The 16,151-nt window shown below is 31.2% G+C and overlaps 1 protein-coding gene across 1 annotated transcript; it reads right to left on the reverse strand.

Annotated features, from left to right (window-relative positions):
- Nucleotides 1-534: 534 nt before the first annotated feature.
- LOC144572416 (wall-associated receptor kinase-like 20) lies at nt 535-12,633 on the reverse strand. The gene is made up of 5 exons (XM_078321999.1): nt 12,270-12,633; nt 11,676-12,181; nt 9,841-9,900; nt 1,726-2,336; nt 535-1,211 (listed from the first exon to the last, which is right to left on the reverse strand). Exons 1-5 carry the CDS (start codon nt 12,533-12,535, stop codon nt 765-767), a joined length of 1,890 nt encoding a protein of 629 aa, XP_078178125.1. The 5' UTR covers nt 12,536-12,633; the 3' UTR covers nt 535-764.
- Nucleotides 12,634-16,151: the final 3,518 nt, after the last annotated feature.

The raw sequence follows: 16,151 nt of genomic DNA on the forward strand, positions 1-16,151 counted from the left end.
TCCACCAAGCTCTGCCATGGCACTTCCTACAACAATTAAAATATAATGAAAAAAAATCCATGTCAGATAAAAATAAACGACATTCACCAATTGGCTAATTTCCAATTTGAGACCAAATACGTGTAAAAACCTGCGAAAACCGAAATCAACTTAATTACTAAAGATAGAAGAAGGGGTATTCTCATCTCTTAGTACGGACACCCAATGCTGATCAATGGATGCGGCACTTCCACCACCTACAAAAATTCAATTGAAATTCTCCTCAAATCAAACAATTATGAGCAAGAAATTTGATCCAACCAATTCATCTTCGTCCCAAGATCACACTAAGGGAAAAAAAAAAAAATACCTGGGTCAATTCCTTCTTGATGTTGCTTCCCCCCATTCCAGATCCGGTTTCTAATCTGGATAATTAAAATTCAAAACCATATCTGTATCCGTATATTCAGATATCGAATATTCATATTTAATTTTCAGATACAGATCCGAATACAGTCAGATATTATCCCATCCCTTTGCGCCCCAAGTTATTAATTTGTGTGTAACCATTTGCCAAATCAAAGAAAAATTGTTTGGGACATGCACAATTAATGACTTTATTCAATTAATGCTTGCATGTGATACTAGGGTTTTAATGTACGCATTAATTACAAAATGAAATCACAACAATCAAGGTATATATATATCATGGCATCAATACCCCCTCCCCCTCCAAGAAAATAAAATTGAAATACCTGACTCTATTTAACTTAAATAATTAAGACCTATATACTTTTATCAATGTCCATGGCCAATAGATTTATGATGTGCTGAATCTCCTCGGCTACCTCTTTCATCGATGGCCTATCCTGTCGCCTCTCTTCTAAGCAATTCATAGCCAGAAATCCTAGTGCCTTCATAGTATCAAGTTCAATCTTAGTTGCTCCCTTTGTAATAATTGGATCCACAACCTCCATTATTTGATCTTGCATGACCAGTGGCTGCATGTAAATCGCTAGATTCACATCATCAGATGACCGTGTGAAGTCTATGGCCTTCTGTGATGTAAGAAGTTCTAGAAGAACTACTCCGAAACTGTACACATCGCTCTTATCTGTCAGTTGGAAATTACGGTAGTACTCTGGGTCGAGATAACCTATTGTACCTTGCGCACATGTTGAGATGTGGCTTAAGTCTGATTCTGCCAGACGGGAGAGACCAAAATCAGAGACCTGTGAGTAATTGGTACATAGATAAAACATAAATTACATGCATGTAACAAATTGTGGTGACTGGGGCTATGGTAATATGCGCATTACACAACAGCTCGCGCTATGGACTCATCTTCATTTTTAAAGTCCAAATAGTTGATCTAAACCATTTAACATGATCTTCATATGAAAATGTACCTGTAGACCTAAGTTAATATTTTAAAAAAATTTACTATTTTTTATATGGGTAGAAAATCATTTGATTTGAAAATTATGGACCATCCGAAAACACGGGTTTTCTACCTATATAAAAAAAATAGTAATAAAAAAATTCAAAAAAATATATAATTAGATCTTCAAGTGCATTTTCATTTTCATATAGAGATCATGTTTAACAGTTCGGAACGACTGTTTGATCTTTGAAAATAGAGATATGGATTGATAGCATGAGTCGATCCGTAATATGTATATTACCATACCCTCACTCAACTGTAGTAATACATTCCGTAACACGTTCACATATCATGCTACATACCTTAGCACTAAGCTTCTCATCAAGCAGGATATTGGTAGATTTAACATCTCGGTGATAGATCGGTGGCACAGCAAGAAAATGTAAATAAGCAAGCCCTTCGGCTGTTTGATGTGCTATTGACAAGCGATGATACCAAGTTAGCGGTGACCGGAGGCCATGAAGGTGGTCGGCTAAGGTGCCATTAGATATAAACTCGTATACCATGATTGGTTGATCCATGTCCATGCAACATCCGAGGAGGCGTACCAGACTCCGATGATTAACCTGTGATAGGATGCGCACCTCATTTAAAACTTGGTCCGTGGACTTGGTGTTTCCAATCTTGGCACACTTTACCGCAATTGGGGTTCCATCTGGTAGCACTCCTTTGTAAACTTCCCCAAATCCCCCCATTCCAAGAAGGTTGGTACGTAAGAAGTTGTTTGTAGCATTCTTCATTTCACGACTTGTGAAGTATTTTGCAGAGCGTCCATTTGAATTGTTTAGATTCAAGATTTGCTCTCTCTCTTTTGCAATTTTTTCTCTTGCTAGACGATTATTACGTTGTCGTGTGTACAGAACAAAACCAACAACCAAAACCAGAAATGCAGCACCAAGACCTGGAAGCAGTCCTATAAATATAGGATATAATTAACATCGTTCAATATATTGTGCGGTCCTAGTTTAATCAACAAAATTACTGTATAAATTCTAAGTGGCATTCTATCAAACACTTTGCGGATCAATTCAAACAATCAGTTCCACAGTGACAACAAACCGCAAAGATTTTCATACGACTTAAATACTGGATATCAGGATGCAAAACTCTCTTTGACTAATCAAATTACTATTCATCGACTCGGTGGCTTGAACAAAGAATAAAGCAAGGATTGGAATACCAGAAAGGAAGAAATGCGGGGAAACCGCTTGCTGCTCTACTGTAAAAAAAATGTAAAATATACTCCAATATAACGGTCCCAGTGCAGTAGTGCACTACAGATAATTCTATGATATTTTGCTTATATTTGAAGAAAGGTTTATTTGGGCCTTGCTGTACTTTCAAAATTCAGATAATGGTTTCTGTAATTCTGTTGCCGATTTTTTTTAAAATACCCATCAAAAAAAATATTTTATTAAAAATAATCAGGTTCCAGCCAAATTTTTAAAAATAGCCAAACCGCGGATTTTTTCCGCGCCCTGGAATTTTTATTCCGGGCCACGGGAAAAATTCGCGCCTTGAAAAAAAAAAAAAATTTAATTTTTTTTTCCGAGCGTGGTTATTTTCCGCGGCCTGGAATTTTTTTTTTTTTTTTTTTTTTTTTTTAGAGTTTGGAGTTAGGAAAATAATGTTTTTTTGGAATTTTTTGTCCAACTTTGCACCTCTGATTAACATACCAAACCACCTCCAAAAAACATGAAAATTTACCGACATGTTTTCTTGACTTCATATAATAATTCGGTGAAGTTTCATACAAAATATCAAAACAGATCGTAAGATATCGGCTCTCAAAAATTACCCGAACTGCTGAAGGAGTGCTTCTGAGCCCAACTTTGCACCTCTGGTTAACATATTAAAGCACCTTCAAAAATCATAAAAATTTACCGACATGCATTTTTGACTTCATAAAACAAGACTGTGAAGTTTCATACAAAATATCAAAACAGATCGTGAGATATCGGTTCTCAAAAATTGCCTGAACTGCTGAAGGAGTGCTTCTGAGCCCAACTTTTCACCTCTGGTTAACATATCAAAACACCTTCAAAAATCATGAAAATTTACCGACATGCATTTTTGACTTCATAGAACAAGACTGCGAAGTTTCATACAAAATATCAAAACAGACCGTGAGATATCGGCTCTCAAAAATTGTCCAAATTGCTGAAGGAGTGCTTCATGATTTTTGAAGGTCTTTTGTTATGTTAGTCAGAGGTGCAAATTTGGGCTCAGAAGCACTCCTTCAGAGAGAGTTCAGTTTTGTTGTGTTTGAGTTTTGATTTGTTATGTTCAGTTTTATTATGTTCTTAGTATATGTTTTATTATGTTTCAGTTTTCAGTTTTGTTATGTTTCATTATCTCACGGTCTATTTTGAGATTTTTTTATGATTTCACAGTCTTGTTCTATGAAGTTAAGAATACATGTCGATAAATTTTCATGATTTTTGAAGGTGTTTTGATATGTTAACCAGAGGTGCAAAGTTGGGCTCAGAAGCACTCCTTCAGAAGTTCAGGCAATTTTTGAGAGCCGATATCTCACGATCTGTTTTGATATTTTGTATGAAACTTCACAGTCTTGTTTTATGAAGTCAACAATGAATGTAGGTAAATTTTCATGATTTTTGAAGGTGCTTTAATATGTTAACTAGAGGTGAAAATTTGGGCTCAGAAGCACTCCTTCAGGAGTTCGGGCAATTTTTGAGAGCCGATATCTCACGATCTGTTTTGATATTTTGTATGAAACTTCACATTCTTGTTTTATGAAGTCAACAATGAATGTAGGTAAATTTTCATGATTTTTGAAGGTGCTTTAATATGTTAACCAGAGGTGCAAAGTTGGGCTCAGAAGCACTCCTTCAGTAGTTCGGGCAATTTTTGAGAGCCGATATCTCACGATCTGTTTTGAGATTTTGTATGAAACTTCACAGACTTATTCTATGAAGTCAAAAAAATATGTCGGTAAATTTTCATGTTTTTTGGAGGTGGTTTGGTATGTTAATCAGAGGTGCAAAGTTGAACAAAAAATTCCAAAAAAACATTATTTTCCTAACTCCAAACTCTAAAAAAAATAAAAAATAATAATAAAAAATAAAAAATCCGGGCCGTGAAAAATATCCGCGCTCGGAAAAAAGAATAAAAATAAAAAATAATAATTTTTGGGGCTCGAATTTTTTCCGCGGCCCAGAATAAAAATTCCGGGGCACTGAAAAAATCCGCGGTTTGGCTATTTTTAAAAATTTGGCTGAAACCTGGTTATTTTTAATAAAATATTTTTTTTGATGGGTATTTTTTAAAAAATCGGTTCTGTTGCAGTTGTGCGCAGAAAATTTACTATTTTTATCACATAATTTTTTTTTATTAAAGGGTCATGGTACACTTTACACTTTGTTTGGATGGAGAGTAGATGGAGGGAGGGAATGGAAAGGAACAAAAAATTTTCGTTGAATCGTATTTGGTTGATAAAATTATGTCGGAGGTGAAGGATACAGGAGGTGAAAGGTTTAACCTTATATCATTATAATTAATAGAATCGGTTTCCCTCTCAAATTAGGGTGTAATGGATGGAAATAAATTTTGTTACAAATATTTTTAGAAAAATTGACACAAATGTCCAACCCTATATCTTACATATATAATTCTCATACAAGATTGTTTTCCTCAAACCTACAACAGTTACTAAATTTCTCATTAACCTCCTAAATTTTAATCAACCAAACAAGAAATTATACGAAAAGGAAAGTTAAATTTATTTTTTCTCATTAATCATCCAAACACGAAAAGATTAAATATGTTAATATTCCTTTCTATTCCAATTCATTCCCTTCTATTCTTTACCTCCCATTCCTTCCTCTACTCTCCATCCAAATAGGGTGTTAGCATCTTTTTCGAGAATTAAACAAAATCTCTTCCTGAAGCTGTGTCTTCATCGTGCCTCCATTTTTTAAAACTTTAATAACTCAAGATTTAAAACTTAAAAGTCAAAATAAAACCGTTGGATATGATCTACATCATTTTATCTATGTGCTCATAAAAAATTATCACATTTTAATTTTGTTTTTATGTGAATCAATAAGTTCAAAAATTAACGTCTAGAAATCATCCAAATTAGTGCATTTTTTACAAGCTCTTGATGACAATCAAAATAAAATTGAAATGTCATAATTTTTTACATGTGCATAAATAAAATGATGTAGATCATATCCAACAGTTTTATTTTGATTTTTAAGTTTTAAATTTTGAATTATTAAAGTTTTAAAAAATTGAGGCACAAAAAATGGAGGCATTTGAACCCTCCTCTATTAATATATATAAGACGTGTATTAAATTTGAATCGATTAATAGGTATTTAGTATTTTTATCACATATATATATATTTTTTTTATTAAAGGGTCATGGTATACTTTAGCCAGAAACATAAAGAGACAGGATTCGTACTACTGCACTAAGTTTGCGGTTCTACATAATTACAATTTTATTATAAAGTTAATATAGATAATTTTAACAAGTCTCATGATAAATTCTAGTCCGATTTGAAGGACCTCTTCGATTTGATTTAAATGATATGTAATTTTGATCATTTTAGATTAAGACCAACCAAAAGCAAGATAGTTTTAAAATAAAAGATTAAGAATCTAATAATAGCCTGAATTTGAGATAATCCGAAATTGAAAATAACTAGAAAACTGAAATGACTGAACCTAAATTTGGGTGTGTTTAGATCACTCAAGAATAGAGCTATTCTTGGGTTAGCTCCACTATTCTCAAATCTTGGTGATCCAAACACAAATTTGCAAATAGGATTAGCTCAAGAATAGCTCTATTCTACTAATCCAAAGAAATGGTGGGTTAGCAAGAATAGCTCTAGTGGGGTTAGTGATATTAATAAAATATTTGATTCCTCTCAATTAAAGTATGTTTAAATATTAAATTAGTACTAAATATAATATAATATAATATTAGATCAGTATTAAATAAAATATTTGTGTAAATATTAAATATAATATAATATCAATTTAAAATATAGATTAGTATTAAATAAATATAATATTAAATAAAATATTAGATTAAATATCATATCGTAGTCATTTAAATAATAAATATAATATAATATTAGTTTAAATATTATATTAATATTAAATAAATATAATACCATATTAAATTAGTCTTAAATAAAATATTAGATTAAATATAATATAATATTAGTTTAAATATTAAATGTAATACAGTATTAGTTTAAATGTTAAATGTAATATAATATTAGTTTAAATATTAAATGTAATATAATATTAATTTAAATATTAGATTAATAATTAAATAACAATAATATCAAATTAGATTAATATTAAATAAAATATTAATTTAAATATTATATTAGTATTAAATAAATATAATATTAGTTTAAATATTAAATGTAATACGGTATTAGTTTAAATGTTAAATGTAATATAATATTACTTTAAATATTAAATGTAATATAATATTAATTTAAATATTAGATTAATAATTAAATAACTATAATATCAAATTAGATTAATATTAAATAAAATATTAATTTAAATATTATATAAGTATTATATAAATATAATATAATATTTTTTTGAATATTAAATAAATATAATATAATATTTTTTTGAATATTAAATAAATATAATATAATATTTTTTTAATATGAAATGTAATATAATATTACTTTAAATATTAGATTGGTATTAAACTAAATATTAAATTAAATATTAAATTAAAAATAAAATAATATTAGTTTAAATATTAGATTAGTATTAAATTTAATATTAAATTAAATATTAATTTAAAAATAAAATAATATTAGTTTAAATATTAATATAATATAAGAGCTGGGCTACGGTGAGTTGCGAAGTAAAGCGACTATTTTACTTCACGCTCATATTTTGTGATTTTAAAGTTCAAAACGTAGATCCGAACCGTTCATCTTGTTCTCCATATTGAAATGTGCTTGGAGACCAAATTTTACATTTTTTGGAATTTTTTTACTATTTATTAAGCAATTTTGAATGCCGCTGATCTGAGGGTTCACAAAATTTTACTGTTTTTTACTGTTCACAGCAAAACAGCAGTTTTCAAAAATGCTTAATAAATAGTAAACAAATTCCAAAAAATGTAAAATTTGGTCTCCAAGCACATTTCAATATGGATTAAACATCTAACGGTTCGGATCGGTCGTTTGGGCTTTCAAAATAAAAATACGGCGTGAAGTAGAAACGCGTTTTACTTCGCAACTCACCGTAGCCTATCTCTATAATATAATATTAATTTAAATATTAGATTGAAGTATTATTGAAAAATATGATGCTTTATATATATTTAACAAGTCATATTTATAATAGTTAGTTGAAAAAATAAAAACAAATAAATCATTATTATATTTCTTCCCTCCATTTGCTATTCCTAACATACAATCCAAACAACATTTCTACTAATTCGGAATAGCCAAAGTTAGTGCTATTCTTGAATCCCTTGGGTTAGCACTATTCTCAATCACTAACCCAAAAATCACTATTCTTGAGCTATTCCTTGCACGATCCAAACGTAATTAAACGTTAATGATAGAGTCATGTGTCAAAGGCCCTCGAAGCGGTATTGAGCCATGAATAGTTCGGGATTTAGACTCCAATCCGGGACCAACCATTCGGCAACAACTCGGCTTAGTGAGGCTCAATTAGATTTCGCCCGACAAGGCCTAACCGGACCTTAACCGACAAGAGTCTAGCACGAACTTGGCTTACAGTCACCACTCTCACATTCGTATAGGGCGGGTGCGATTTGGTGACTGCCTTTTATGCAGCCGTCACCGCCTTTATGCGAACTCCCTAACTATTCTCATAATGCAGAATAACGGTTAGAGGGACGTCTTATTTAAGACAAAAATCACATTGAACAGGGGTTGACCCTTTCGACGAGGCGAGATATCGTACATGCTAGGTCCAAATACCTCCACCCCTTCCCACTTCGGGAACCAATAATCCAACTTTCTAATCTCGATCCGTCTCCTCAAAACGAGACGAGCCTAAACCCAGTTACCTCTGCATACGACCTACTCTCTTCGACGAGATAGGATGTATCAAAATTTTGACTTGACTTGAATTTGATTCTTACTAGAAATTTAGCAATAACTGGCGTAATTAACAATAACTAGACTCGGAGCAACTTTTGTTTCAAACCAATTAATTTTTGCCCAAATTAAACCTATAAACTATTATATCAACTTTTGATCAAATATAAACAACCTGAATCCAATTGAATCCAACTCAACCGTTCAATTGGCACATCTAGCTTTTATTTGTTAGGCCATAATTTTTTTTTCTTTAATTATAAAGTTTTTTTAACATTAAACCAGCTTGCAATCTTGTACTTGAATTATGTTCATGATGGGATGAAACTTTGAAAGAAGGGTATTTGCTTAATTTATTTGCCTAAGCAATCTATAGTTACTAGGAAACTTTAATTTATGCTCAATCTATTGCTTATTCTTATTTTATTTCTAGGTCCAAACGCCAGCTTTTTATTAATTTATTTTTGTTTCGAGGCCGGCAAAATGAATTTTTCAATTTTTTGGGAACATGAAAATAAAAAATGTGGACCCAAAATCATTATTAGAAAGACTCCAATACTATGTATTTGGTCAGTACGGAATATTCAAGAATTGTTTTAAAATTTTGTTATATATATAATTCCATATATTAAAGAGGGATTAATTAAATAGGTTAAATTCATGAGATAATAATCATTTCTAAATTTAATGTATCGAACAATTAGAAACCTATATAAAGTTACGTTATCTTCTCGTTATCTAAAGATTCAAAAATTAATAATGTTTCATTAGATGATGAATCTTAATCAAACTTTTCTGATAATTCCTTTAAATGTAGGAAATATATATTAAATATTTTTTAAATACAGGTGCATATAATATATGAGAAGGGATCAAGTTAAAACAATTTTTGAGTTACAACAAGCATTTTCTATATTTTCAAATACCAAATGATCGATCCAAACCGTTAGATGTGATCTCTACAATAAAATGTGTTTGGAGACCAAATTTTACATTTTTTGGAATTTTTTTACTATTTATTAAGATGGATACAATATTCAATGGTCTAAATTTGACTAGTTTTTGTACCCATCTTAATAAATAGTAAACAAATTCCAAAAAATATAAAATTTGGTCTCCAAGCACATTTTATTGTAGAGATCACATCTAACGGTTTAGATCGAAGATTTGGACTTTGAAAATATAGAAAATCCATGTTGTAACTCAAAAATTATTGTAACTTGATCCCTCCTCATAATATATTTAACACACATCTTGGAGTCCACTAATTAACTAGGAATCGAAACCAGGAATTGTAAGGTAAATGTGTTGTTAATTAAATTATAAATCTTACCAGCAATGAGTTGCCCAGAGTCGAATCCCCCACAATTTTCGCTGTTGCAATCCGTTTTATCTGCACATTCATTTTAGTGTCAAAACTAATAAATTTTCAGTGAGAAAGAAGAATTTATTTATTTAACAGAATGATGTTTACGACCATAAAGAAAAAATATATATATAAAAAAGGGAACAGATTGATGTTTACATCACTAAATAAACGTGCATTACAGAACTGCCAACAAAGTTATATAAATATATTCACTTTAGCCTAGCTAGGATCTTAAATTTAACAGAAAATTCAGAAAACACCAAATGTTTCGGTTTCTTTATATTTTCTCTAGTATCTATCTCCATTTTTAGATATTGTGTCACTAATATATATATATAGAGATATATATAGAGAGAGATGGGCTATGGTGCATTGCAATGCATGGAGGGGTTTGTGCATTGGACCATAAATCTAAAATTCAAAACTCAAATGACTGATCCAAACCGGTCATCTTGTTCTCCATATTAATATGTGCTTGGAGACCAAATTTTACATTTTTCTGAATTTTTTTACTATTTATTAAGTATTTTACAAAATTGTTGATCCAACGGTGGCTTAACAAAACAGTAAAATCAGCAGCCACCGTTGGATCAACAATTTTGTAAAATACTTAATAAATAGTAAACAAATTCAAAAAAATGTAAAATTTGGTCTCCAAGCACATATTAATATGGAGAACAAGATGAATGGTTTGGATCGGCCATTTGAATTTTAAATTTTAGATTTATGGTCTAATGCACAAACCCCTCCATGCATTGCAATGCACCATAGCCCATATATATATATATATATATATAGTAAGGCTACCATACTTTGCAAATTAAAGTGCGTGTTTTAATTTGTGCTCATATCTCTAGTTTCAAAGTTCAAAATGTCGATTCAAACTGTTCAAGTTGATATCTATATTAAATTGTGCTTGGAGACCAAATTTTATATATTTTTTTAAATTGTTTACTATTTTTTTAGAATTTTTCAAAATCAGTGTTTTCAGAAATTCTTGACCATCAAAAACATTTTCAAAAATTCTAAAAAAATAGTAAAAAATTTCCAAAAAATATAAAATTTGGTCTCCAAGCACAATTTAATATAGATATCAACTTGAACGGTTCAAATTGATGTTTCGAACTTTGAAACTAGAAATATGAGTGCAAATTAAAACACTCACTTTAATTTGCAAAACATGGTAGCCTTTATATATAGAGAGAGAGAGGGAGAGAGAGATGGGCTATGGTGCATTGCAATGCATGAGCACCCTTGTGCATTGGACTATAAATTACCGATTCAAAATCTAAATGCCTGATCCAAACCGTTCATCTTGTTCTCCGTATTAATATGTGCTTGGAGACCAAATTTTACATTTTTTGGAATTTTTTTTACTATTTATTAAGCTACTTTGAAAATCTGAAAATCTGGATGAATAATAAAAATTTCTGAACCACCGGATCGGCGATTTTCAAAGTGGCTTAATAAATAGTAAAAAAATATCAAAAAATGTAAAATTTGGTCTCCAAGCACATATTAATATGAAGAACAAGATGAAGGGTTAATTTGAATCGGTCATTTGGACTTTGAATCGGTGATTTATAATCCAATGCACAAGGTGCCCATGCATTGCAATGCACCATATATAACCCATCTATATATATATAATTCCAATTGAATGCTGGTTTGACATCATTTCAAGAAAACATCGATAATTAGTAATAAATCAATGAACTATCGCTGAAAGCAAGTACTGATTCAAAGGGTTGGCGACTTGGCGCTCATGATCACTGAAATTGATCATGGCAAATACTTACTCTTTTCACACGTGCCAGAAATTGGATTCCAGACTGTAGGGCTAATACAGAAGCACCGTTTTACCAGTGACCCCTCGGAAGCAGGATCGACGGTGCAGTTCGTCGTCGCACCATCCTCGCAATCACTCTGTGCATTGCACATAGGTTCTCTCGGCAAAACCCACTGCAATTCAACACCTTCGCTACTCTGCCACGTAACTGCCGGCTTCGTTGGGTCTAGGTCTATGTAACTGCGATACGCACTGCAGTACTCGGAGCTTATGCTGATCATATGTGAGGAGGCAGAACCACCGGCCTTGAAGGTGCAGCAAATTGGGAGGGTTTGACAGGAGGAAAGTGGCAGGAGATGGCAGAGTGAATTGGAGGAACAATTCAGAGGAGCTACAAGTATTTTCGAGGTGCAGTTTAGTAACATGACGGTGTTGCGTGATGTCACATTGAACAGCGGCGTTTTACCCAGCTGGATTCCCCGAGAGCTCAGATCAGAAGAGATGCATGATTCATTCCTAGCAAATCAAAATTCAAAATCAAAATCAGCCACAAGGTATATAATTATATATACCTCAATTGATGCATTTTTTTTTTAAGAAGAACCTCAAGGAGGAGGGTGAGATGACGAGAAGCTGAGACGAAGGATAGATGGAGATGATGGGGTAGGAGCTGTTGACAGTGTCGAGGAAGAGCGTGGAAGTGTTGGCTGAGCAGCGGATTTTGTAGGATGGATCGCCGCAAGTCCCATCTGTGCTTAACGGGAAGGGCACCGGCGTTGTACCACACGGTAAGCATGATTTGCCATTTGCTCTGGTACTTGTTTGGAGAAGAACAAACATGAGCAGCAGGCAATTTGAGAGGAGAACCATTTGTTGGACTTTTGAGTAAGACCAAGGATGAACTCAATACTATATAACATAAATTATGAGTTTCATCTATTTTTTCTTTTGACTGACTTCTCTCTGGTGATAACCATTATTATTATATTTGTTGTGTTGACTGTTGACTTCTTTAAATGGTCCAAATTGCTGACTGCTTGGTGCTTCCAATCTAATTAATATTCAGGTCTACATAATATTCATCCAACCTCAACCGAAGCAACGCGTGGCACGCTGCTAGTAAATATTTAATTAACTAATATCTACTCGTGAATTCATCTCACAGACATTTTTCATTATTTTTTTTGCACTATCTTAAAATATAAACTTAATTATTATATTTATCTTAATTATTTTAAGGCTTGGTGTGCTATGGATAGCATAAGATCATCCGTGCTACGGACTCAAAAACTTATCGTATAAACTTTAAACTTTGATTTAAGTAGCTTAATAAATTGGTTATATAATAAGCTTGTAGAATATTATTTTTATTGTTTTTGAATTTTTTTTATTATTTTTTTATTATTTATGAAAGATGACAAAAAATAACTTAAAATATTGACAATTTTCTTTTATTTTTAGGTCATCTTTCATAAATGATAAAAAATAGTACAAAAATTTCAAAAATAGTAAAAATTAGTAACTTACAAAGTTATACAACAAGAACGGGAGGAGTATTCGCGACCAATACTGTCGGTAAACCGTCGCGAATACTACCGTCACTAATAGAAAAAAAAAAACACTTTTATGACGGTATACCCTCGCAGATAGTCACTTTTATCGTCGCGAAATTTATTGAACTACTTAAATTGAAGTTTGAAGTTTATACGATAGGTTTTTGAGGCCATAGCACGGAAGACTCTTATGCTATCCATAGCACCCAAGCCTAACTCATTTATTATATAATGCATAATTGTCTAGTACGAAGAAGGTTAAAATACCTCGTGTCTTTCGTGTCTCATTGTGTCTCACAATTTTTATGTTTTTTAAAGTTCAATAGTCAATTTGAAATATAATAATAATGAAATTGACTATTGAATTCATCTCACAACTTTTAAAATCCTAACACCATCATTTCTCTATGGTTCCCAGTAATTATATAGTTTTCCTTTTATAATCCCCGCATTCGTTCTCGTGTCAATTTTTCTCTAACAAAAATAGTTGATTTCATAGGAATAAATACTTTTTTAATGCATAGATATAAATATTTTCAGTACTTAGATATTAATACATTCAGTGTCATATGTAAAACATACTTAGATATGTATACATTTGTAGTTATAAATACTTAGAATATAAGATATTAACACTTAAAAAATAATAATACTTTGATGTGTGACTTGTTATAATTATTCCTTTTCGAGTTCTCCAATCATCCCCGCGTTAGCCTTCCTCTAACAAAAATAGTTGACCTCATACGTATAAATAGTTCAGTGTATAAGAATAAATACTTTCAATACTTAGATATTAATACTTTCAATGTCATATTAAAAAATACTTGCCAGTATAGGTATAAATACTTGTACGGCGAGGTATAAATAATTGCACGACAATAAGTCTAAAAGTACGTCATCATGGATTACATTTAAAAGAAAAAATTACGTAGGTATTAATAATATGAAAAAAAAATTTGTGGAGATTTTGCTATCCCTGCAGGAAGTTATATTTCTGCATTTAATTTTCAGTGGTCCCTCGCAGGTACAGTGCTGCGGGCACTATTATCTTTGTGCTACAGTACCCGCATAATAAATAATTATTCACCTCATAGCTATAAATTAAGGAAGCAGCTAACAGTCCCCCAAAAATCCCCGGAGATTTTCAACTAATTCTGTAAACATCAATACTAAATCCTGTAAACATAAATACTAAATCATGTAAACTAATTCAACAAATCCTGTAAACATAAAAACGCGTGAAAGCTGTTAAAAACGCGTGAAAGTTGTTGAAAACACGTGACAGCTGTTGAAAACGCGTGACAGCTGTTGGGAACCACCTTCTGTGAACATACACATAATATCCTGTAAACATACACATATTATCCTGTAAACATACACATGTTATCCTATAAACATACACATATAATTATGTAAACATTACCTTTTATTTCTGTGAACATACACATAATATCCTGTAAACATACACATATTATCTTGTAAACATACACATATTATCCTCTAAACACACACATATAATTCTGTAAACATACATAGTGTACTTGAAATTATAGCAGTTGTGGCAGTTAAAAATACGTCAGAACTAAGCTAAAAAAGGAAGACTTTTATACACGGGGATTTTTGGGAGACTGTAGCCCGGGGGACATTACCTTTTCTCATAAATTAATACTTTCGTACATATATAGGTATAAATACTTCCATGCATAGATATTAGAGGGGGAATCAAGTTACAACATTTTTTGAGTTACAACAAGCATTTTCTACATTTTGAAAGTCCAAATCGTCGATCCAAACCGTTAGATGTGATCTCTACAATAAAATGTGCTTGGAGACCAAATTTTACATTTGTTTATTTTTTTTACTATTTATTAAGATGAGTACAAAAACTAGTCAAATTCAAAGCATTTAATTTTGTACCCATCTTAATAAATAGTAAAAAAATTCCAAAAAATATAAAATTTGGTCTCCAAGCACATTTTATTGTAGAGATCACATCTAACAGTTTGGATCAACGATTTGGACTTTCAAAATGTAGAAAATTCTTGTTGTAACTTGTTGTAACTCAAAAAATGTTGTAACTTGATCCCTCCTCTAGATATTAATATTATAGAAAAAAATTCGAATTATGAAATTTTTATTATCTCCACAAAAATTTATTTTTTCACATTTAATTTTCGGTGGTCTCCTTGCGGGTACAATGCTAGTACTGTAACGCAGGTACTGTTATCAGCCTCCTAAAAAAAATACACGGGTAAACCACCAACCTTCAAATATACTAGTGATTATTGTCTCATTGGTTGCAGTCTAGCGGATTCCGTCCCGGCTCATCGGATTCCAATTAATTAGGATGTTTATGGATTATCACAAGGAAGAAGTTCATGATCTGGTAGCAGTAAAACACGGTGATATCATACATATTTTTAACTACTTTTTGAACAGCTCGAATTCCTGTCCATTGAATAGCTCGTTTGGTGTAACAGCCCAATTTTTGAATACATGAAAATTTATTTTACCTTAATGTAAAGTGTGTTAAAGAAATATCAATGTAGATTTTGAAGTATATTATAAATCTGTGTATTTCAATAATTTGAAATTAATACACTTTAAATACATACAAAAATAAAACAAAATTTGAAAATAGATAATTATAGAATCTTTAGAAGAAGTTGATTGATAAATTTTGTTTGTCTTAAAATAAGAAATTCTGAAAATATTATAATATATATTAAATTTATATTACAGTACAGTAAATTAATTTAGGTGTTGATTTAGTTTTACTTACCTTGTTATATAATGACTGGAAAATATATACTTAGTCTAGCTTAATTAAGGTATCTTAAAATTTATTTAAACATCATGCATGTGAATGGAAAATATACTATTTGAATGTCACTCCCTCAAACCTAAAGAAATATAATTTGGGCATAAGTATT

Source organism: Carex rostrata, chromosome 20 (genome assembly GCF_964058835.1).
Source record: "Carex rostrata chromosome 20, lpCarRost1.2, whole genome shotgun sequence".
Taxonomy (NCBI): Eukaryota; Viridiplantae; Streptophyta; class Magnoliopsida; order Poales; family Cyperaceae; genus Carex; species Carex rostrata.

Bases quoted from the DNA above. Each gene is read 5' to 3' on its own strand.
- LOC144572416 (XM_078321999.1), bottom strand. From the start codon at position 12,535: ATGGTTCTCCTCTCAAATTGCCTGCTGCTCATGTTTGTTCTTCTCCAA. The intron at 12,182-12,269 runs GTTCTTCTTAAA...TTGATTTGCTAG, and splicing joins ATCTCACCCTCCTCCTTGAG to GAATGAATCATGCATCTCTT. The intron at 9,901-11,675 runs GTAAGTATTTGC...ATGAATGTGCAG, and splicing joins TTCTGGCACGTGTGAAAAGA to ATAAAACGGATTGCAACAGC.